Source organism: Branchiostoma belcheri, unplaced genomic scaffold (assembly GCF_001625305.1).
Source record: "Branchiostoma belcheri isolate BF01 breed outbred unplaced genomic scaffold, Haploidv18h27 scaffold61, whole genome shotgun sequence".
In the NCBI taxonomy this organism is placed as follows: domain Eukaryota; kingdom Metazoa; phylum Chordata; class Leptocardii; order Amphioxiformes; family Branchiostomatidae; genus Branchiostoma; species Branchiostoma belcheri.
In genome coordinates, this window is record NW_017804254.1 from 1,356,214 (window position 1) to 1,379,460 (window position 23,247).

The 23,247-nt window shown below is 39.3% G+C and overlaps 2 protein-coding genes across 3 annotated transcripts in view; one reads left to right on the forward strand and one right to left on the reverse strand.

Annotated features, from left to right (window-relative positions):
- Positions 1-3,803, forward strand: part of LOC109482913 (succinate--CoA ligase [ADP/GDP-forming] subunit alpha, mitochondrial-like) — an 8,359-nt gene extending 4,556 nt beyond the window's left edge. Inside the window, exons 7-10 of one of the 2 annotated variants that reach the window (XM_019785802.1) lie at positions 496-647; positions 1,426-1,614; positions 2,040-2,110; positions 2,945-3,803. In XM_019785802.1, coding sequence (XP_019641361.1) covers positions 496-647; positions 1,426-1,614; positions 2,040-2,075 — 377 coding nt within the window. In that variant the 3' untranslated portion in view covers positions 2,076-2,110; positions 2,945-3,803. The remainder of the gene's footprint in view (positions 1-495; positions 648-1,425; positions 1,615-2,039; positions 2,111-2,944) is intronic. The other variant, XM_019785803.1, reaches the window with a different exon arrangement.
- Positions 3,804-3,953: 150 nt separating this feature from the next.
- Positions 3,954-23,247, reverse strand: part of LOC109482939 (DNA replication complex GINS protein SLD5-like) — a 44,949-nt gene continuing 25,655 nt past the window's right edge. Inside the window, exons 3-8 of the mRNA XM_019785837.1 lie at positions 6,800-6,859; positions 5,991-6,044; positions 5,650-5,747; positions 5,163-5,251; positions 4,898-4,985; positions 3,954-4,366 (exon numbers count right to left, since the gene is read on the reverse strand). Coding sequence (XP_019641396.1) covers positions 4,270-4,366; positions 4,898-4,985; positions 5,163-5,251; positions 5,650-5,747; positions 5,991-6,044; positions 6,800-6,859 — 486 coding nt within the window. The 3' untranslated portion in view covers positions 3,954-4,269. The remainder of the gene's footprint in view (positions 4,367-4,897; positions 4,986-5,162; positions 5,252-5,649; positions 5,748-5,990; positions 6,045-6,799; positions 6,860-23,247) is intronic.

Consider the following 23,247-nt stretch of genomic DNA (forward strand, 5'->3'; position numbering starts at 1 on the left):
TAAAAAAAAAAAAAAAAAAAGTGAATCCCTACCTACCGACCCTAATTTTTTCTGGACTGTAATAGGAAACACAACATTTATTTTGTTAGGCCTAAGGGCATGAAGACTTGTTTATGCATATATATGTCTGTATGTTTGTATGCACATCTGTCAGTGTGTTTCTACCATTCCCACAATGCAACATTGCCATACATAGTGATACTGTACATCACATTATATTTGCGGTACTTTTAGTGATCTTCGCAGTCACTTCTGTACCGCAAACTTATCATCATCACGAAGAAATAATTCACCAACTTTCTTCTGCACTTGCTGCCGTCGCGACTGTATCGTAGTTCTACTATCATGTCCATTTTTCTCAGACTGCAAAATTTTGCTACCTTTGATATTAAGTGATTTACAGTACTCAGTGCTGATATTATTGTCTCTGGAAGGGTTCCAAACCAGTATTAAGTCTGCCATCTGTGACTGTGAACTTCCTTATTGTGTTATCAGGTATCGGAGGCGATCCCTTTAACGGCACCAACTTTGTGGACTGTCTGGAGACGTTTCTGGCAGACCCTGACACCAAGGGCATCGTCATGATCGGGGAGATCGGGGGCAGCATGGAGGAGTCAGCAGCAGACTATCTTAAAGAACACAACACTGTGAGTAAAGAAACGTAAACTTCTGTAGCTAGACTTAAAGAACGCAACACTGTGAGTAAAGAAACGTAAACTTCTGTAGCTAGACTTAAAGAACACAACACTGTGAGTAAAGAAACGTAAACTTCTGTAGCTAGACTTAAAGAACGCAACACTGTGAGTAAAGAAACGTAAACTTCTGTAGCTAGACTTAAAGAACGCAACACTGTGAGTAAAGAAACGTAAACTTCTGTAGTTAGAGTAGACTTAAAGAACACAACACTGTGAGTAAAGAAACGTAAACTTCTGTAGTTAGACTTAAAGAATGCAACACTGTGAGTAAAGAAACTATACCCTCTATATCTAGACTTAAAGAAGGGAAGGATTGTTTTTGGCATGTTCCTTAGGGTGTGTACATGTATGTGTATGTGTATGTATTTTTGAGTGGCTGTCAATGTTTGTATGTGTGTCACTGTGTGTGTACGCATGTGTACACACTTATAGTTCTAGTTTCTACATAATTAATGAATACACAATGCACATCCGAATGTGTGCCAAAGGAGCATTGGTGAAGTCTGCCATCTCTGTGTCTACTCTGTCTAATTTTTTATCAAAAGTTGTCATTACATGTAATTACATGTTCAAAAGACAATAGAACACATGTGCGTGCATAATCATGCATTTATAAAGCAGTTAAAGCCCCGCTTTAAAGTTTGAACCATCTGTACCCACCATAGGTAAAGGTATTTGGAACTTACACTAGTAAAATTTTTCCCCCAACCCCATCTTCTCGTCACACCAGGGTCCCAACAAGAAGCCTGTTGTGTCCTTCATTGCTGGTGTGACAGCGCCCCCTGGCAGGAGGATGGGCCATGCAGGTGCCATCATCTCCGGCGGGAAGGGAGCAGCTCAGGACAAGATCCAGGCTCTGCAGGAGGCCGGCGTGGAGGTCACCATGTCACCAGCCCAGATGGGAACAACCATGTTACAGGTAAAAACCCTGTCAAACATTCAGAACCTTCCCCCAAACAACAGCCACTAGCTTGGGACCAAGGTAGGCTGAAGTTTGGGGGAAGTTTGACCAGACTTTGAGTCATGAATTGAGTGCTAGATGTTCATATTTTGACATGGAAAAGTTAAAGAAAGTTTGTATCTTCCTAGTTGTTTTTTTTTTTTTGACATCTCCAAAAATTGGTGTGACCTGCCCATTACATCAACTGCAAAATCATGTTGCATGTCACAACAAACTTTTTTTTGTTTCAGTATACAGTATCTTACTAGTATAAATTGGGTGCAGTTTTACCAGAATGACTTGTTTTATTGAAGTTTTATTGCTTTTGGCATTAGTTTGATTATGACGTACTTTTCTTTCTTTCTGTCCTTTTCTTTCTCCTGTAATACATCCCTCTCTCTCAGCTGATATCTGGACGACCCGCCGCGTCTTCTATCTGAACTTGACACCCTGCTTTTCACTGTCTGGTTTCAAGGTAACAGATAATAAGTCGTCTCACAGTTCATGCACTGAAGGGGGTTGTGTGCAAGTGACTCTGGCCCCTTAGGCCACACCAATTTAATTTCTTGGTTAACGGATTCGCCCGCTTCATTTTTTTCTGGTTTGTAAATAAAAATAAAAATTTAGAATCAACTGCAAAATGCTCATATTTTGCCCTGAACAGTTGAAAATGGTCCTTTTCTTACTACTTGTTACAGTCATTCCATCTTTCAATGCAGTGGTATCATTAAAAGTTCAAAATTCATTGTTAAAATTTTGAACCAGCCTGGTGTGTTGACTTCATGGCTCCTACCGTACCATTTTGGGCCATAATAGGATGCCTAGGCCTGTTTTTATTTTTATTTTTTTCGCCCGCCCGCTCCATTATTTTTCTAGAAAAATCCGTTAACCAAGAAATTAAATTGGTGTGGCCTTAGAAGAACAAATGTACATGTGAAAATGTTGCAAAACAAAGTGAAGTAAACTTTGACCTTAGCCCACAGTGCAACTTGCACACATGCACACTGGAAACTGTGAGACGGCTTATTGTCAGTGATTCAGTGAAGCAGATTCAATGGAAAACAACAAAAGTTTTTTTTATAAAATCTGGGTACTGCTAGTGTACATTGCACATTCTAATTTCCAAGCAGATGCAAGGATATGGTTCATTCTTGGTATTTTACACCTGTTTCTTTGCAACATTTAGTGGGCCAGATCCTGTTTACCACTTTTCATATCTGTTCTGTTTCACTTTCTTCATGTGTTCAAATGAATTCAATACTACTATTTGTAATTTTCATCTTTTCACAAGTCTTTCTTTCTCCAACAGGAAATGCAGAAACTTGGATTGTAGAGAGGAGTTCAACAAAGTTACACGTCTCCCCCTCCCCCTATAGGATTGTTATCAGTCAAGATCATAGGTTTCTGTGGGGGATATTTTGCTTAAATCTTGTGAAATATTTGGTAGTGCCTTTAGACCAATTCAACTGTCTTGTGTGTACATGGCTGTAGAAATTCCTTGGTTTGAACTCAAGTCAATATCTCACATGCCCCATGATTCTAAGAAGGGAAATATGTCCCCATTTGTTGGAGAATGTCTTACATTGAAGTAATATTACAAAGCACAGTACACATTGTAATCCATTGAGCCATGTGCGATATAAGACCAAAGTTAAGGCCTCTGGCTTGTACATGTACTTTTTGTAGACAAAAAATGGTTTGTCAAACCAGGAGCCTTAGAGTTAGACTTGGCATCCTGACTCCATGTGCATGTGAAACTGTGAAAAGGCTTACACATTTCTTAGAAAGTACAGACGATTTTCAGAGCAAGTACATGTTTTTTAGAAGGTACAGACTATGATTTTGAAGGCAAATATGAAGTACAACAGTACTACACTGGGGGCAGATCATTAGATTGTCCCTCAAAATCTTAATTATTACTGTTATCTACACCTTTGTGGAAAAAATGACTTACAGAAACGACGGTAGTGTGTTCAGTTCAAGCAAGCCCCTTTGCTTTTGATACATTTTGTGTATGGACAAAGAAACTTCTGTGAGTGGTGATGTCAGTATTTTATTTGTAAAAACTACTTACCGTACATTGTAATTACAAGATACAACAATGTAGTCTATACATACATTTGGAATGGAATGAAGAATTACAAAACAACAAGGGAAAGTCAGTAACATATCAGTTTCTGTGTTGTTTCATAGTGTGACATCTCGTTTAATGTAATGTACATCTACTTTAAATCTTTGGGGTGGTTTTATTTTTGCGGTTTCACAACTTAAACCACTACAAAAAAGCCTTATTTCCCTTCATACCATGGCATTAAATATATAGTCACTCTTGTATGGGGGTGAAAGAATACAAATAGTAAAAATGCCAGTACCAAAAATGAAGCAAATCCCATTGAGCCCATACTTTTTTTTTACAAATTAAATACTTTATATCCTATTACAAATATCCTAATCTGTAACATTTTGAAAATGCTTTGTTTACATAACATACACGAATTCATCGCTTCAGTTCAATGGCATCTGTTTGAAAATATATATATATAATGATACGTTGTTTTTTTTTGATAGCTACAAGACACTAAGGAGACAACAAATGGACTTTCAATAGTAAATTTGTTGGATCTGGTGCAGCAGTTATATGAGGGTGACAGCATCATTGGTTATAAGTGGTGCCACCACTCTGTAGCGCATGATGTGTTGTGAACCCTTCTCCAGATCTATAGCTTCATCCCTGCAATAATAATAAATAAACACAATATTACCTGCTGTTTTTCTATCATCGAAAAACTCAAACAAAACATTAACCAGTCAATATTTCCATAAGCCTGGTGTGTATGAAATTTTTATTTCATCTCTGGTTTGCTCAAATTGCTTCCTGGCCAATAGTCTGGTACAGAGAAATGACTGGCATTTGAATATTAACCTGAAACACATGCAAGAGCCCTGAGAAATATTACTTAGTGTGTTGAATATTATATGATTTGATGTGTTGATCAGATAATGATTCAACACTGAAAGGCCACCAAATACCAAACACACACACAATTTTTAAATGCATTCATGAACCAGGGCTGACGGAAGCACTGTGCCATACTATACTGCAACAGGCCTACAGATAACCTGGCTATATTTCTGAAACATCAACACAATATCACTGCATACTTGTCACCCATTTATCCAAAAATAAAGATACAAAATGGCTACTGGTATTAACACTTTAAATGTGAACAGGTGCCAAAACCTTTGAAAACAGCTGCCTTACCCTTGATCCGCGGCTGCGTCCACCATCACCTGATCCACCTGTTCCTGCACCCGGAGGAACACGTAGCTGTCCTGGTTCGGACTCTTGGCTGCATAACAAATTTTAACAAATGGCAGAAGAAGGAAAACAAGAAACATTAGGAAAAACAATATGTTTCATTCCCATACATGTAGTATGGAGTGAAATATAATAACCTTTCAAGGCAATCTTTGAAAACACACACACAAAAAAAAAAACAGAATAAGTGTAGAAAAGGTTCACTTACCAACTTTGGACCCTTCCAGTTTCTTTAAGTTGCGAGGCATGTGTCTCAGTACAACATCGTTGAACAAAGTTTCCATGTTTGCTGCAAAACTAGAATAAAAGGAACATTTCAACTTTGTCATTTCATACACATAGCATTAACAACATCATTACATAGAGATTTCTACACTTGATATTATCATATTACAAATGTACATGATATTTTTCTTTAAAAGTGTAAACTGTAACCAACACAATAAGCTATCAAAAAGTTCTGAGTGCAGCTGTGGTGTGCTGTGGTCGCTCACTGTAAGCAAGTCTTTATTAAGACATGTTTGCAACATTTAAATGAGGATGGAGTGGTACTGAGAACTAGAATGAGCTAAAATTATGGAGAAAATGTATGGTTCGAGACTTTTTTTTCATTACTTTGTCATCCAATGAAGTTACAGTAATTTTAAACCGGAACCTTACAAAATAGTCTTGCATGGTTGAGAGAGCATACATACTTTTTAGCATGTTGTAGTTCTTCTGGTGACATTCTGGAGGGAACATCCTCTCCCAGCTCTGCTTCTTCTTCCAACAAATGGTGAACAAACTTCTCAATCTGCAATCATAGAACAAATGATTATTCCCACAATTTTCTCCATGTGTGGATAAAGGTTAGACATCAAGGTAATGAGTTACTCCTGAAAAAAATTTTAAAATCTACCCGGTTGCTTGAGTAACTGTTTTCTGGAGTAATTCTATCCTCAGGTAGCAAAAATCCCATTCTCAAATACAGACCCCTGTGGTTGCCTGTATTTTCATGTCATAAAGTTCAGTTTTTGAGGGTAGAAGTTTATCTTACCTTTTCCAGACGTATCCTGAGGTAGCTGGCCAGCACATACCTGATCCTGTCAATCTAAAATAAACAAGAAATCAGACATGTCAGACTTCCATGTGGATTCCCTTGCTGGCTCCTGGCCAGATTCTAAGACCTTTGACCTTCTCTCATTTTCACCCACCCAAGTGCTGACAACCTACTCTGGACAGGAGACCAGACAAATTTATCAGCTCAACCACCCAAAACAATATCTGAATACAGTATTGACTTATAGCTTATTTTTTTTAAGCCCATAGCTACATGCAGGGCTCGAAATACTGGGTGCATGTGCAACCTTAGTGCACCCAAATTTGGAGCTTTTCACCCAATTATTTTATGTGGGTGCACCAGTGCACGCAAATATTTTCGTAGGTTTATGTATGATGTTTAATGTATTGTAGTACTTTATACAGGATATTCTTAACATCTGAGTGTTAGAAAAATAATAAAATCATCGTTATAACACTTTCTTAAGAAATAAAACATAAAAACATAATTAGTTTTTGCTGACATTTTTATTCTATCTTATATGGTGCACCCAAGATATTTTCTGTGCACCCAATTTTTTGAGAATAGGTGCACCACTGCACCTATTTTCAAAAATGAATTTTGAGCCCTGTACATCAAGTCTGATACATATCTTGACAAATAGAAGTTTGTCTCTAATTTTCTACACCTACATTTGTAACTACTGATGCTGTTACATTTTTTTGTACTTACAAAACAATTGTGTTTAACTGTAAGTTTAAGTAGTATCCAACAACAACAGCATTGTAACTGCCTGATTGCCTTACCTCCATTTTATGGATGCTAACTTTTAGATCTCCTTTCTTTGCTCTGCTGATATTCTTTTCCTGAAGCAAAATGTTTTTAAAAATCACTTATAAGAAAGCTTATATATATACCAAAACATTATTGTGATAACAACCATTACCATATAACATAGACAGATTACACATTTGCAACCAGGTTATAACTTGTGTCACTGTCTAAGTAAACAGCTCTAATCTCTGAGAAAAATAAGTTTGCAGCTAACCAATGGAAGCTTAGTAACTCATACAGTTATTAAGCTGGGTTAATTGTCTGAAACCCAGCAACCCAATGTCCAGCCATGAGGGAATGTCCTTGGTAACAGGAAGTGGTCAGTGAGTCGAGGGGTCAGCTTTCCCAGAAAGTAGAAGGAATGAAAGTAATACTGATGACAGGATGCGACTCATAGAATGGGCAGTTCAGTATTGTCAAGGGAGGCAGTACCAGGTACGCCTCCCTCAAGGAAAGAGATATAAGGGGAAGGAGAGTGAAAGTGAATCACTTGTCCTGAGCCTGAGGCCACCAACACTGTGGCAGAGTATCAGTGGTCAGAGATTTCCCCGGTCCCGCCCACCCTAATAGAGATTGTTTACTGGCACCTACTGTATTCATAACAGTAGTATCAAGTTATGTTATATCTTAGGTGTAGTGAGTTGAGGTAGTAAGTGACGAGTCAAGGTGCGTTAAACACCCACTGGACAGAGCATTGGTTTAACCGACCAGCCCGTTATTGGCTAAAACCATTGGCAACCAGGGTAAAACAGGTCGCCAGCTCGCGGTTCGACTCGTGTAGGAAGTAAGAAGGACCTTGCTATATAGATCTAGACCGAATGTATAAGCATAAGTATCACTGGTGTGGCTTCTTGTACACAGAACTTTTCCAACTGGCATATCAGGCACACCAGAAGTTTGGATACATTTTGAATTATGTACAGTCAAACCTGGCCAAGTAGACCACCCAGGGGACCACTCAAATTTGGCCTACTTGAGCAGGTGGTCTATTTGAAGAAAATCAGATCAACGACCAAGACATCACAAAGATATGGCAGTTTACAAGTATTATCATATTACTAGTATTATGTATTATAAACCATTATTGCATCATCATCAAAGTACTTTAGTACATGTATATTTTTACTCATCCTTTCTTGACTACAACATGCACACAAAAGTATAGTACTAGTGGTTGACACATGGACAAGCAAAACATTGATGTACTTCCAGAAATAAAATATTTATTGCATAGGAAGTACATGTATTTGATTTTTATACAGTCATGTATATGACGTACCACAGTAAAAAGCTTTGAAATTTCACAGCTTACTAGTATCTACACTTGGGTGTTTATAAAATTTAGCCTACATTACGATTTAGAGGTTTTTACAGAAACGATAAGGCGTTCATTTTGTGCTACTACAAGACTTTTTCGAAAACAATGAGACGAGTTACAAAATTCAGCGTCACCCAAGCGTGCAGACAACAACAATCAAAATGGCGCCCCGGCGGCCAACTTCACAAAGAGTTACAAACTACGAGAAATGAGGCATAAATCTGCTTAATTCCGAGGTTGAAATACAATCAAAAGTTTACCGTCATTTGTACTACTGAAAATGTAAAAGCCCCAGTAGCGTGCTAGCACGTGCTACGACTAAGACGAATCGAAAATTTGGGAACCAGGCGTAGTGAAAGAAAATGGCGTCACATTTTTTGCGAGTCAACTTTTACGGCAAAAAAATACAATTGAACGTTACTGTTAAATGCTACAGTGTCTGTAGAACTTTCTCGATGTCACCCTGGATTCCATTACGCTCCCATCCTAGGGCGAAGACGCCGGGCTTCGCTGTAAGCTCGTCTGCGGCCCTGCACATGCAGCGGCATGGTACGAAAGACCATAGGAACAAAACGTAAAACAGACAACAAGCTTAAACAGACAACGAGCTTAAACAGACGACGAGCTAAAACAGACGACGGGCTTGCTTAAACGGACAACGGGCTAGCTGAAACAGACGACGAGCTGAAACAGACGACGAGCTAAAACAGGCGACGAGCTTAATCAGACGACGAGCTTGCTGAAACAGACGACGAGCTGGCTGAAACAGACGACGAGCTGAAACAGACGACGAGCTAGCTGAAACAGACGACGAGCTGAAACAGACGACGAGCTAAAACAGGCGACAAGCTTAAACAGACGACGCGCTTGCTGAAACAGACGACGAGCTGGCTGAAACAGACGACGAGCTGAAACAGACGACGAGCTAGCTGAAACAGCGAAGGAGCGACGCTCCCGCTCCAAGGCTGGAAACCCTGGCTCGTTGTATAGTGTACGGTCCCTTCTGAGTGACACCAGATGTTGTCTATGGCCCTGTTCAGACGGAATCAGTGAAAGCGCCTTACATGTGTTGACGATAGAGATTCTTTATTGACACAACAAAAAAGTACAGAGACTTTTGTATGGTCTTCTACAACTTAACTAAAGATCTAACAAAGCTAAATACATGTGTGGATAACGTCATCTTACGTACAGAGTATATGTATGATGTAACAATAAAGGTTAACATGTGTTCTCTAAGATCAAAACATTCTTTAATGTATTTTCCTATTTGAACACTGTATTGGTTATCTCTCCTGAGAATGTAGTTGAATTTATCTATAGGATCTAACATATTGAAATCAATTGAACAAGCGGAAAGAAAGGTGAACAGCAATCGGCGCTTATCATTGTATAGTGTACAATCCATTATAAAATGGTGCTCATTTTCAATCATGTTTGGACAAAATGGACAGAACCTTTGGTCATTTGGTATTTTCTTGTATCGACCTATTTTTATGTTTAATTTATGACAACTAATTCTTAGTTTTGTGATCGCTTTTCGGATATCTAGATTGTGTATACTTGAGAGGTATTGTTTTTGTCCATTCCTTTAATGCGGTATAAACAGAAAGTTGTTACTAATAGAGTTGTACCATTTTTTATCTATATATATATCTTGAAGGCGGGATCGTAATTGATTAGTTATCGTATCCACTTGGTATGACCCGGGGTTCGTCCAGAATTGTCCAAGACCATATTGTAATTCAGAATGTCGTTTACGTGGTTAAGCCAATCGTGTTTACCAGAATATAAAACATCGTATGCTTCACGAAGTAAGGTGCCTTCGGGCAAGTTTATAAAACGATGCCAGTATTTTATTAATTGTATTTCAGTATCTATTATTATTGGAAAGGTTCCTAGTTCTCCACGAACACCATCATTTGATGCTTTTGTATTAACTCTAAGTAAATTTTTTTGAAAGTTCATATCGATGGCATCAATTTCTGGAATATGTTGAGAAATATGTATATTTTCAATTGAAAAGTTGTCGTTTTCTAATTTTAGCCGAGACGCTAGATTAAAAAAACATGTCCTTATCTGCCCTTCTTTCAAAATGAATCACATGTGTATGGGCACAAGTGGAGCTTAAACTCTTTCTAACCGAAGCAGGAATGTTTTCATCAAGACCAAGTTTCTCTAGTACAGTGGAGAAAACGTTTTTTGGTGTGGATTCTGGAATACGCGTAGAAACATTAAGTTTTAGTGTTTTAGATGTTTGGTGGAAACATGTTAATTCGGATCCATATAGCAAAAACGGCTTCACAAATCTGTTGAAAAGGCTTTTTGCTAATTGAATTGAAATGTTAGTTTCAGAATTAGGGCGAGGTCGTCCGCCCAAGATAAACAGTTAAGTGATGTAGAAGTTAAAGTTGCAGCGTCACATTTGTTTGGATGAAAACATGAAGGCAGGTCATTAATGAAAAGGTTGAATAATAAAGGACTTAGATTGCACCCCTGTCTTACCCCACATGTAGAAACAAAAGGATCCGACAATCCGTTTTGTAGTCTAACAGCATAATTAACATCAAGGTACATAGACCGCAACACATTGAAAAAAATTCCACCTATACCATAATGCGACAGTTTGTAGAATAAACCATCACGCCAAACACTGTCAAAAGCCTTCTTCATGTCGACGAAACAAACCAATAATTTACCTTTCTTTTTTTGTGTGTATTTGTCAATGAGAGATGGATAAATAGTACTTTTTTCTAAATCCAAACTGTGTATCATTTAGTATGCCTTTATCTTCAACGAAGTTTTGTAGTCTAGTATTCAATAATAGAGTAAATAATTTTGATAAACAGCTTGAGATGGTGATTCCTCTGTAGTTGTCAGCATTAGATTTGTCGCCTGATTTGAAAATCGGAGTGAGAATACTTGTATTCCAGTTTGATGGAAACTTGCCGTTTGATAGAATTGTATTGAATAATGTTACCAGCGACTGGCATAGCTGTGCTGACCCATGTTTTAGCATCGCATTTGAAATGGAGTCTATGCCGCATGCCTTCCCAGATTTCAGTGATCTTAAACCGTTTAAAACTTATTGTGGGGTGAAATGAAAGTCTAATAAATTTGGTGTGCAGTCGTGTGAATATTCTAAATGATCGAAGACCGTTTTTTCAAAGGCAGTGTCAAAACTCGTATTTCTCACTAGTCTTGGAAATGGTTTATCCATTGTCCAGCTGTAATGGTGGGATCTACAGAGCTCTTATTGTTTTTTCCGTTTACTTCCGTGTCTAGGTAATTTAGTAATGACCAAAATTCTTTAGGGTTTTTCTCATTCAATGATTCCAATTTCTTCAAAAGCTCAATCTTATAATAACGTTTCTGTTGTTTTATCATTTTTTTGTATTCTTTCAGAGTACTAAAATATCTTGATCTATTTTCTTGTGTCCAAGGATCTTTTTTCAAAATAGACGATTGTCTTTTTAATCGTTGACGTAGGGACCAACAATGCTGATCAAACCATGTTTTTTTTTTAACATGAACAGTTTTGTTGTTTTGTCTATGACGTTTTATCTTTAAAGATCTTTTTGAAACCTCCAGTAGAATTTCTGTGAAGCTTGTAACGGCGTTTTCCGCTGAAGTAAATTTTTTCTGACAGAAATCGCTCAGTTTAGAACGTGTATCGTTATTATTCAAAGTATTTAAAAATAATTCTTTTGATTCGTCATTCCAGAGATATTGCACTGGCTTTGGGTTTATATGACTACTTTCTTTTAAGACAAGTGGAGAGTACTTTGTCGACATGGAAAAGGATATATGACAGTGATCGGAGAACGGTGATATGGAGCTGACATTCATATATTGAATATGATTTAGCAAGGACCTTTGAGTAATGCAGTAGTCGACAACACTTGAACCATTAAAGTGATGACAAGTAAAATCACCTTTCAGGTCCCCGGTAAATCTGCCATTCAAAATGGCTAAATCTGCTGACGAGCACAATTCTATAAGACAATTTTCATAATTGTTCACTTTACAATCCTTTAATATTTTTGTTTCTGTTTTTTATATCAAAAGGTATGTTTGTTTTGGACTCATTGGAGGTGTCTAGATCGAATATGTTTCTGTAAGCCGTCCTGTTCTGGCATTTAGATCGCCTAGTTACCTTCGCCAAGAAGGTTATGTTTTCAGGGGCGTTCGTGTATGTGTGTGTGTGTGTGTGTGTGTGTGTGTGTGTGTGTGTGTGTGTGTGTGTGTGTGTCTGTCTGTAAACACGATAACTTGAGAAGGCCATGATGGATTGTTTTAATACTTGGTAGGTTGGTAGGTCTTGATGAGACCTCAAAATGATTAGATTTTGGGCCCCCTAGCGGCTTGTTATGGTACTGCAGCTGAACTTCCGGTTTTGATATCTCATGATCTAGACATGCTAGGGTGACGAAATTTGAATGGTAGGTAGCTCTCGTGCTGGGGAAGAAGTGACGTGAGTTTGGGCCCCCTAGCAGCTTGCTCTGGAACTGCAGGGATATATTCTTGAAAATATTCAAAAGGGGATAAATCAAGAACCGTTTGACGGATCATCATGATTTTTGGTATGTAGGTAGCTTACGTGATGTTTAATATAATTATGTGACAATTCTGCAAATATGGATGTAATTTACATAATTTATGGGGAAATTCTATAAATCAGCTGCATTCCATGATAGGACAATTGAAGCTTGTGACATTGGTAATTGACAACGAGAGAAACACAGGAAGATATTGATTATGTTAATAATGACTTAATTTGCATAATTAATGAGAAAATTTTATAATTATGTAATGATAACTGCCTGGAATTTCATACTTGTGGTATTTGAAAGTTTAGTTGAGGTGAACATCATTAAACATAATTTATTCAAATCAGGACCTCATTTGCATAATTTATTAGGAAATGCTAGAATGCATTGTTTGTTAATATAAGACTGTCTTTTGGTTGAGATTATGATGAAATGATATAATTAATGAAAATTAGGTTCCTATTTCTAAAATCGGGGAAATAATCTTATCTATAATTTGTCAGTCATAAAGATTAACATCATTTGGCGAAGGTATGAGATCGGGGAACTCTAGTATTACCATGTCACCAAGATTAGAAAATTTGCAAATTTCCTTAGATGGTATATCAAATGGATCATGTTGCGACGACTTAGAGAATTCAGGGGGAATGTATACGTTACAAAGAAACAAGTCATTTTCAAGACCGAAAAAATTTTTGTCAAGTTTGCACCAAATACAGTCAGTTGAATCACTTTCTAATTTTTGAATCCCCTTTCTGTACGCGCTTTTGAAAATTGTGGCTACCCCACCCGAGTTTCGCTTTGCCCTTCTACTTCTATTTCTATTACTACTAAACAGACTATAACCTGGTATATCGAGTTGTACATAGTTGTCTGCCCATGTTTCTTGCACACATATAAAATCACTATTTCTAAAATAAGAACAAAATTCTACATCATTGAACTTTTTGCTACAACTACCTTGGATATTCCAAGTGGAAAAAACTAAGGCTGATTTTTTTCCTCATCTCCTCTAATGTATTGAAGTTTTTTTTACAGCTGTATGAAGCACGTTGCTAGTATATGAAAATCATATAAGAATAAAGCTAAAGTATACTATACAGTGTTATTTTCAAGGACATTCCTATGTAAAGTCCTTGCTCTTCTCAAGACGGATAAAACTGTACATGTTGGACTGTGAGTTTGTCCAAGAGGGCTGTCGTCTAGATCTCTCTGTTTTAATGCCAGGTACTGGATTCAGTGTACGGATGACGTCTGACACAAGTAGCTTTGTGCCGCTTCTGGGGTCAAGGTGGATCTGATACAGGCGTCGGTCCTGTGTGAGTTTTCTGTGTTTGATGTAGGTGAAGTTGCCGTTGCGGGATAGTTTCAGAATTTCTTGGTTGTACTCCTTGATGTTCAGGTTGAGAGTGGTGTTGCTGTTTGGCCCTCTTTGTAGGGCTTGGGATACTGCTATTTGTGCATTCGGAAATGCTACCTTCGTCGCATCCATCAGTTTTGGGGTGTTTTTCACAGTTTCACTTACGGAGTCCTTCCTGTGTCTACTATTGTCTAGATCATTAGAGCCGACATGTAGTATGACGAGTTTGGTTGATCGATCCTTCATGTGTTTTACACTGGCAGTAGCTGACACAACCGTGCTGTTCCTGTACATCTTAGTGGGTTTATCCCGAAAGGCACGCTGAACGTCAACATCTCTGAAGATGGAGTCGGCAAAGATCCGCACTTCAAAGCTGTCATTGTTACCGGGAGACTCTTAATTAATTTGGCGTCGCTGACTGTCGAGGGCAAGTCGGAGTTCTGGTTAACAATACCAGAAGGTGCGATTTTAGCGTCGTTCACAGTTCGTGTGGTGTTGATAGGTGCGCGATTCTTGTTATCCTGAGTGGTGAGCGCGGAAGGTGCTTTGTTCCCTTGATTAGCGACAGTGCCCCTGTTGTGATGGATAGCAGTCGAGGAAGTGTTACAATCAGTAGCTTTGTTATGCGGAGGTTTCTTTTGATTCATTCCTGGCTGTGTGTTGTCTTTAGCGATTGTATGACAGTGGCAAGATTCGAGCTTTGTCTCCAAATCTTTATACCTGTCGGAAAGGAACTGTATCTCTGCATCTTGCACCTTGATGATATCTTGTAAGCATTTGAAGCTGCCATAGTGTCGACTTTGATGGACATGTCATGAACTCATTCCCTCAAAAGTTGTCTATCAATCAGAGCTTCTTGCGATACCTCTTGTCTCTCCTTTTTAAGCTCTGCCCTTTGCGAAGCTAAGTCTTTTTTGAATGTTAGACATGCATCCAGGTAAACAATACTCATAGGAAATTCAAACTCCTACTACTGGATAAGTTATGGAGATAATATCCGGACGTTTCAAATGACATCCACACTCTTCTTCAGCGTCACTAAAGAACTAACGTTAACCTTGTCCGAGGGCTAATCGCATACAGACATTGACAAGAAAAATGTGGTGATTTGCTAACATGAACTTCTACGTGTACGATATACTTATCGAACCTACTATCTCTACTTAAATCTAATAACGTAGGTTTACATACAGGATAAAAAAAGTAAATATGCAATATGAGAACAGGTAATAGGAACAAGGTAACTGATATTCTAATCCGTTCTGTTCTATTAAACTATTCTTGTCATGCTATTAGAGGGTTTGACTTCTTCTCAGGAGGCAGTGGGAGATGAATTGTCGGACTTTTTGAAAAAATATATGGGTTGGGAGTTAAAACAGAACACGATAGCACAATTGAGCTACTCTCCACTTCTAAACAGCCGTCACCATCTTCCTGCTATAAAACCCATCTGGGGTCGTTCGGTTTATGGCACCTTCGGGGTGCCCATCAAAGAATGACACTCTTTTGTCTGTCATTATAACACTTTTCACATCGAGTTGAAAAATGTGCTTGCCTACCTGGCTGTCTGTTTACGTGTACGTGTACGTGCGCTCGCGCCTTATTGGTCAAGTACTGATGACGTAAGAGGTAATGCTTCCAAGAACTTGTGACCAACGACAGCGTGGTATTAGCGTCACGTGTTTAGTCTCTCCTGGGGCACCCAGCGGAGACTACCCAGCGGGCGGATCTTCATCTGGCGAACGTAGTTGTCCACGGATCGGGCCCAACTTTTTATCCGAGCCACCTTTGTGAGTCATCGTCTTTGGGCGGCAACTTATCAAGCGAATTCGGAAGCAACATTTCAAGTGCCATACATCAATCGGTAAGTTCACAAATTTTTAAACCCTTCTGTCACCATCTACCAGGCTGCGGGAGGCTGCTGGAAAGAGCTAGGAAACCGGTCAAAATTTACAGAGAAATAGCATGCCAGAGGAGTTGGTCTGTTGGAGAGAACAGTTAACGTTTGTCGCTTCCCAAGTCAAAATGTACTATGTTCGCTTCAGCAGTATGTTAAAATTTGGCCGGTTTCCTAGCTCTTTCCAGCATCCTCCCGCGGCCTGGTAGAGGCTAGTCACCATCTGTTATTTTAGCCTCCTTGCTGCCACCGAACAGATTTTGGTATCTACAGACCGAGATAGGCAGTTGTGCCACTGATTGTCCTGTTGCTTCTCATAAAATATTGTCTTATAAGCCAAACTCACAAGCGATCGAAACTGTTGACCCATCTTTTAATAGAAGAAAGAATGAAGACCTTTATTGTACGTTTGTGCTCTAACAAGCTAAGTATGGTCATGGATAGACAAGGAAAAGATTACAGCAATGATACTTAAACTATACATACTAAGGTGATCTACTATTTACATTGTTCGACTTCTTCTCGCTTCTTGACGCAGTTATAGATGTACGAGCATATAGAATTAGTGATACATGGTTTGTCAAGTTTCATAAGAAATAGGAATTTTTCTGATTCATTTATGTTCGCCATATATTGGGATGTTGTTGAACAGTGGCGAGCTGTGTTTTATGGCAGTCTTCAGACAGTCGTCTGGCACGGGGAATAATAATAACAATGGAACATTTAGCACTTACATAACATGTTCTTGGCCGGTACCTGGGATCAAAGCACACTGGAGGGTGCTAATTAGACAGCGGACCAAAACAAATCTGTCTAAGAGGCTTAGCACCTACGTGTAAGGCCATATCAGAATTTTACACAGCTCTACGAGATCAATTTATGTATGGTGCACGTGTGTGAATCTCGTGAACTCCCATCTGGCTAGGGTCGGGTTTGAGTCCATTGTTTATTTCTTGTGCATTTTTTGAGGGTCTGCATGGGGGGTCCTGGCAACGGTTAACGGTAAATTCAGCAGGGCTGATAACGCATAACGGTAAATTCAGGACGGTCGGCAACGCTTAACGGTAAATTGACAGGCTTTTTTTCTTCGAGCTGCACTGGATTTGGTATCTCGCTTTGTGAGAAAAGGGGATCACTGACAAAATTATGTATACCTTACATGTAATGAAGCACGCATTAAAGGTATGTGTTCCCTGTGTTTCCCGGCTGCCTTGGTCCCCGAGTGCGTCCACAAATAAAGGGGAATCCGAGTCGACATCGACCAGGGCTCTACCGAGCTTGCCTTTTTTCGTCCGCCCAGTTTTTACCGATGGATGGATTTTGAGGCTACCTGAGGGGGTCCGGGGGAATGCTCCCCCGGAAAATTTAGGATTTTTAAGCCTTCAAAAACGCAATTTCCCGCATTCTGAGAGGCAAATCATAGCGTTGAGAGTTTGCCGGTCCTTCTGATGTTTTCATATTTTTACTCACGATTTTTGTTAATTTTTGTCTGTCAAAATTTTGGTCTGCCATAACGGTTAACGTTATGGCAGACCCTCTTTTTTCGTGAACAAAATCTAAACCCTTCCCTGCCTCTGCTGGCAAAAAAGAAAGCCACTATAAGTACAAGAGGTAGCGTGTTTCAGCGGTATTAGGTTAATCTCCAAGCAGATCCCTATCGGTGGCAAAAAGACAGTATCAAATTGGTCAGGCAGTATCCATTAGCCAGCCAGTAAAAAGCTAACGATCATTCCCCCACAACATCTGCTTGGAGAGAAGTATTACGTTACGTCAAGATGGCGGACATCATCAAAGTTTCTCATCACAGCGCAATCCTGGAATCATTTGCTGCGAACAGTTCGAATCCAAATCCGATGCCAGAGTCATGGTAACGCATTTAGGATCCCATGTGGCGTCATATAATTTGCTCATAGTGGTGGTTCGTCTCCAAATTATGACAATTGTTAGGCGCCAAATTAATTGACATGTGATAGCGTGTAACTGTTGATACACCGACCGTACGTAACGTTACAGTTGTAACGTTAACTTAACGTTAACGTTATATGTCCAATATTGTCGTGCCAAAAATCATCTGAGCCCTCTAGATCTGCGCTGTACGTTAACCTGTGATTATAATTTTGACGCTTGTGTTACTATTGTACTTACGCGCAGTAATACTAGTAGATAATTGAAAAGACTTATTCGGTTGACCACCTCCCCAAGGGTTTCCGGAAAATTGGGGTAGGGCTCTTAGCTGGGCTACCTAGCAGGGCTACTCGTTCTGGGCCTCAAAGGGTGTGCATGGGCGTTACTTGTCTGAATGACGGCAGTGGGTGGGCTGTTTGGGGTGGTAATGACCTATATCAAACAAGATTCAGCTAGTGACCATGGTAGGATCTGCTAGTATATAGCCATATTATAGGAGACATGCTTTCATCCCGGACTATGATGATATGCATCCCTAGTGTTCAATGAGGACTCTAACTTCATTTTAATTTTTTTCTTCAGTTGTCCTTGTGCTGTGAGTGTGAGTGTGAGTCTGGGTGTGGCCAGGTGGTGGCTGTGCAGCTGGGTGCCCAGGTGAGTCAGATTTTGCCACAGATTCACGTATCAGCTAGCTTCTGTCCTGTCTATAGTCTAGTAAATGTAGAATATAACATGGTGTATTCCGCATCACCCTCTGTCCCAGCCCGACTGCGAGTTGGATCGTCTGACCTGTATTTTACTCATTCATGTCATACCTGTGTATGACAGGAACATGTAATACACCATGTTATATTTTATTACCTCCATGAAAAATGGAGGTATTGTTTTTGGCACGTCTGTGTGTGTGTCTGTGTGTGTGTATGTGTGTGGGTGTTTCTGCACATTTGTAGTCAGCATAACTTCATAACGCCTTTATGGATTGTGATGATATTTGGTATGTTGATAAGTCTTAATAAGATAAAGGTCAAGGTCAAATATGGGCCTCCTGGTGGATGACCTTGGTACTGCAGGTTTTTGTATCTTTTGTCCTGAACATGCTATCATGGTCTTGATGTTTTGGTGACAGATTGCTTTTCCTGTCAGGAATAAGTGGTGTGAGTTTGGTCTCCCTAGCAGCTTGTTCTGGAACTGCTGGGCACTTTCTGGCAAAATGTTTAAAAGCCAATAAGTCCAGATAGGAACATCAACAGATACTAATTATGCAAATGATGACCTAATTTGCATAATTGATGCGAAAATTCTATGATTTATTAATGGTGAATGATGGGAATGTCATACTTGGGACATCTGTAAGTTAATCAAAAGTTAACATACATCACGATGCATATATCATGTTAATGCAGAGGTCATTTGCATAATTGAAGAAGAAATTTACATTTTACATATCAAGCACATATTTCATGGAGGTATGAAATCTGGGAATTCTTGTTTATTTGTGTCATACACCTTTTTTTTTTTCGTACCTGGGCCGTGACAATGTTGATTTCATACATAGCGTTTGAATTGTTCTATTGGATATGACGAAGCATGTGAGATTAAAAAAAACAGTACCCTGTCACTACCACTAGTTACAATCCTGTATGGAACGTTTTTGCAGCCCTGGCATGGCATAACAGACATTATTGCACTATTGGCAGAAAAATCCTGTCAACAATGGACAAATTTGACAAGGTTATCCTGTCAACAGTAGAATTATTATTATTATGTTTACACTACTGTACTAGTCATCCTGATTCTGCCCACATTACTAACTGCGATGCCAGCAGCCACTTTCTGGCAGCAGTCTCATTCGGAAGATTTGCAAATATCACAGTCAATGAGTACGTGCAGAAAAAATTGTTGTACAATACTTTATGGCACGAGAAAAGAGCAAATGAAAATACATCACATGCCTGTCATCTGCCTGCAACGTAAAAAGCATGGAATGGTTCACATTTCAAATGATGGCTACACTGATACAATAACCCTTGCTGATAATACTCAAGCGGATTCAAAGAAAGTACTTCACATCTGGCGCATGTAGTGAGCAGAACACCTGTGATGTGGCAGATTACTCAATACTTTCCTAAAATGATGTTCATTCAACTACAATAATTCATTTTTGTATTCCCGGTATAACAAAATACTCCACCTTCCACTGTCAGATTTCCATTCTATCATCTGACATTCATTCTCCCATTGTCAGATTTCTAGTCTATTACAACTGACACAGTGCTATATTCTCCTGAGTGTCCTCCTGGTGTCAGGCAGAATGATAGGACCAATTTACACAGCCTTAGTAAAGCAACGGAAGTCAATGCAGCTGTCCGCATTGTACCCACGCAAGTTGTCAGATGCAAACATTGGCGCCAGTGCAAAATGTACATATTAGCCAGGAGCACATCTGACAATATATGGAATATTTTGTGTATTTATTCAGCATATTTTTGGAATATTTGTGATCTTCTGAATGAGACCGCGACCCACTTTCATTACTTGTTGGCAGCCTTTGTCTTGCGAGACAGTTGAGTTCGTACCATAGATATACTATATTTCTTGACTACATTTTGAATATAATGTATATGTCACTACCATTTTACTGTGCAGTCATATAGATGGACCCTGAAGGAAGACTGCGGGGTGGGTGTACCAGATGTGACTGCTCAGCTTACACCAAGAGGACGGGCAGTCACATGTGTGGTGACTGCTCCCATGTGGCAAGGGAACATGTGAGTACATACATGTTACTTGGAGCGTGGCATACCTGGTTGCCCAGTTGCCCGGGCAACCAAATTTTACTTGGGGCAACCTACTTTTGAACCTACGTAGCCCAGTGTGCTGCCTGAATCTTAACAATGCCCCCCCCCCCAAATTATAAATCATGCCCACTTGGCTTGCACCACTGTATCCGGCAGATGCTTTTTAATTTTAGGTCATTATCATCATGTATTAGGTATTAATGGCTATTACTAGTATTAAGTAAAGGCTGTTAGAAATATTGTCAAAGGCTTATGTATGTAACATTACTTAATTTGAGGATAGTAGTAACTAATAGGTTGAGGGCAACCTAAAATTCTGATGGGCAACCTAATTTTTGCCGTAGAGAAAGTATTTTGTACACAGTGTGCTTTTGGTAATTACAACAGCTAGGGTCTAGGTATTTGTGAATTAGTTGGCAGGTTATAGGTGATTGACAGGAAGGTGAATCATTGATCAGCTGAAAGGTACTATAATGGTTTCATCTCCTGTGGGAGGTTTGCTCAAACAGTATGTACATATTGTAACACTATCCTAATATATTAATATAGCATATGTATATTAATACAGAAACTTACATGTACTCTTGTTGTGACTATGGGCATCCAATTTGATAACCTGTGGTTATGTATGCACAATCAAAGTTCAGTTAGTACCAGTATTTGTTAAGCCCTGAGTGAGTGACTCAGGATCAGGAAATTGACAAAAATGCTACATGTTTTTTTACACAGCACCATCTCCAGGCATGCCACGTTGCAGGCTGCACCTGCCACCAGTGTGAGCTTGTGAAAGGTGTTCCAAGAGAATGCGCCAACTGTGGCCATGGTGTTAACCAACACACACCAAACCAAGGTACAAGCCTGAGGCCAGGCAGTCCAAATATTAGAGGGCCTAATTGCATTTTCCTTCACTATCAACATCTGTCCTGTCTGACAGGACAAAAAAAAGGGTTATACTCTGGAAAGACAAATTCCGGTAAACAGACAGACAGACTCACATACACACACATGTTTGTCATTGCTTGTAGTAAGTTTTTACAGTTACTATATGGCTGATACATGTATCTGTGAGTAAAAACACCCCCAGTCACAAGCCACATAATTATATAAATTAAAGGTTTCATCCATTTTTACACACAAGGTGTGATCAAGAGTTCTGAGTCGCAGGAACAGTACAGTCGATTTGTCCGTTCAGTGGGGTTTGTGTAGTGGATTAAGAGCATCAGACTGTCGAGCAAGGGGACTCAGGTTCAATCCCCAGGGTTGGACCTAAGGGTCGCAAAAATAGAGTATCAAATTGGCCAGGCAGTATCCAATTGGCCAGAGAGGGTCCATGCATGACCTAAGGGTGGGGTAACAACAAAAAGGGCCATATATAAAAAGCTAACGATTATTCCTCCACAACTTCTACTTGGAGAGTACGTTGGACCCAGACATGTCGACATGCACCCAGACGTTGTGCCCTTGGGAAAGGCACTTAACAGTATTTCCCCCCTCAGTTAGCTGGATCCTGGGCCCTACTAATGGGTTGGCGTTAGGAAGGGAATCCAGCCGTAAAAAAATCTTGCTTCAAAAAAGACTTGCACTTGATGCAAGCACCCCTAGTTAATGTTTAAGAGTTAAAAAAAAATTTGATAGGAATGTTGATATAACAATAACCTGTTGCTTTATTTTGCAGACATGAGAGTTCGGCGTGCTACTTCTAGGAATGGTATGTTTCTCATTACTCTATACTTCTTGCATGCAAAAATTTTGATGTATTGCCTCAGTGTTGGGCAGCCTAGGTGCCATCCGAATTGTTACGGCTACCCCGGGGTAGCTGTTCCAAATTGCATGGCACCTAGGCTATTAGTGTTGGGGTCTGGGAAATAACATTTTTTTTACATAAAGGAAATTAAGCATGTTCATAGTGCTCTTAGATTGTGTGATATTAAAGTTAAAACTACCATGCCTATATGTCGTCATTATAGGCATTATAGGCATTTTACAGCTGGTGTGTTACGCCTAAAGGCGGTTATACCGGCTATACAGATACAGATACAGATACAGATTATATTCACTCCATACCGTGGAGAAAACAGTATACAGCCCCACACTTATTTTCATTTGGTGTATTGAAATCAAAACACGTAACAAACACTTCTTTGGTCTGAAAGAGGTAATGATCATCATACATGTAACTTTCAAAAACCCTCCTCAGTCCTAATCGAACTATATACTGAAAAGGCAAAAACCACTAAACCCCTGTTTGTGCCAATTCTGTTCTGCTTTTGATAATTCCTTTGGGGCTTTTTAGGCATTGGTCGGCTTTGTCATTGCCCATTTGAGATACTCGCACTTTATGCAAAAAGAAATTACCGACTCAGATAAAATTTCAAGATAACATCTACCCATGCCATCATTTTACTAAAATTATCATAATAATCTATCAAATGCATCTACATCTGTAATTAGGCTGATTAAGCAGATTACTATTTCTTTCCATATAGATGATGCGGTGCCTTCGACAAGTGGATTGGGTAAACATCCATTATACTTTTAATAATAAAAGTAGGCGCATGCGTGCTTAAGGCAAAATTGATAATTCCCTTCAAC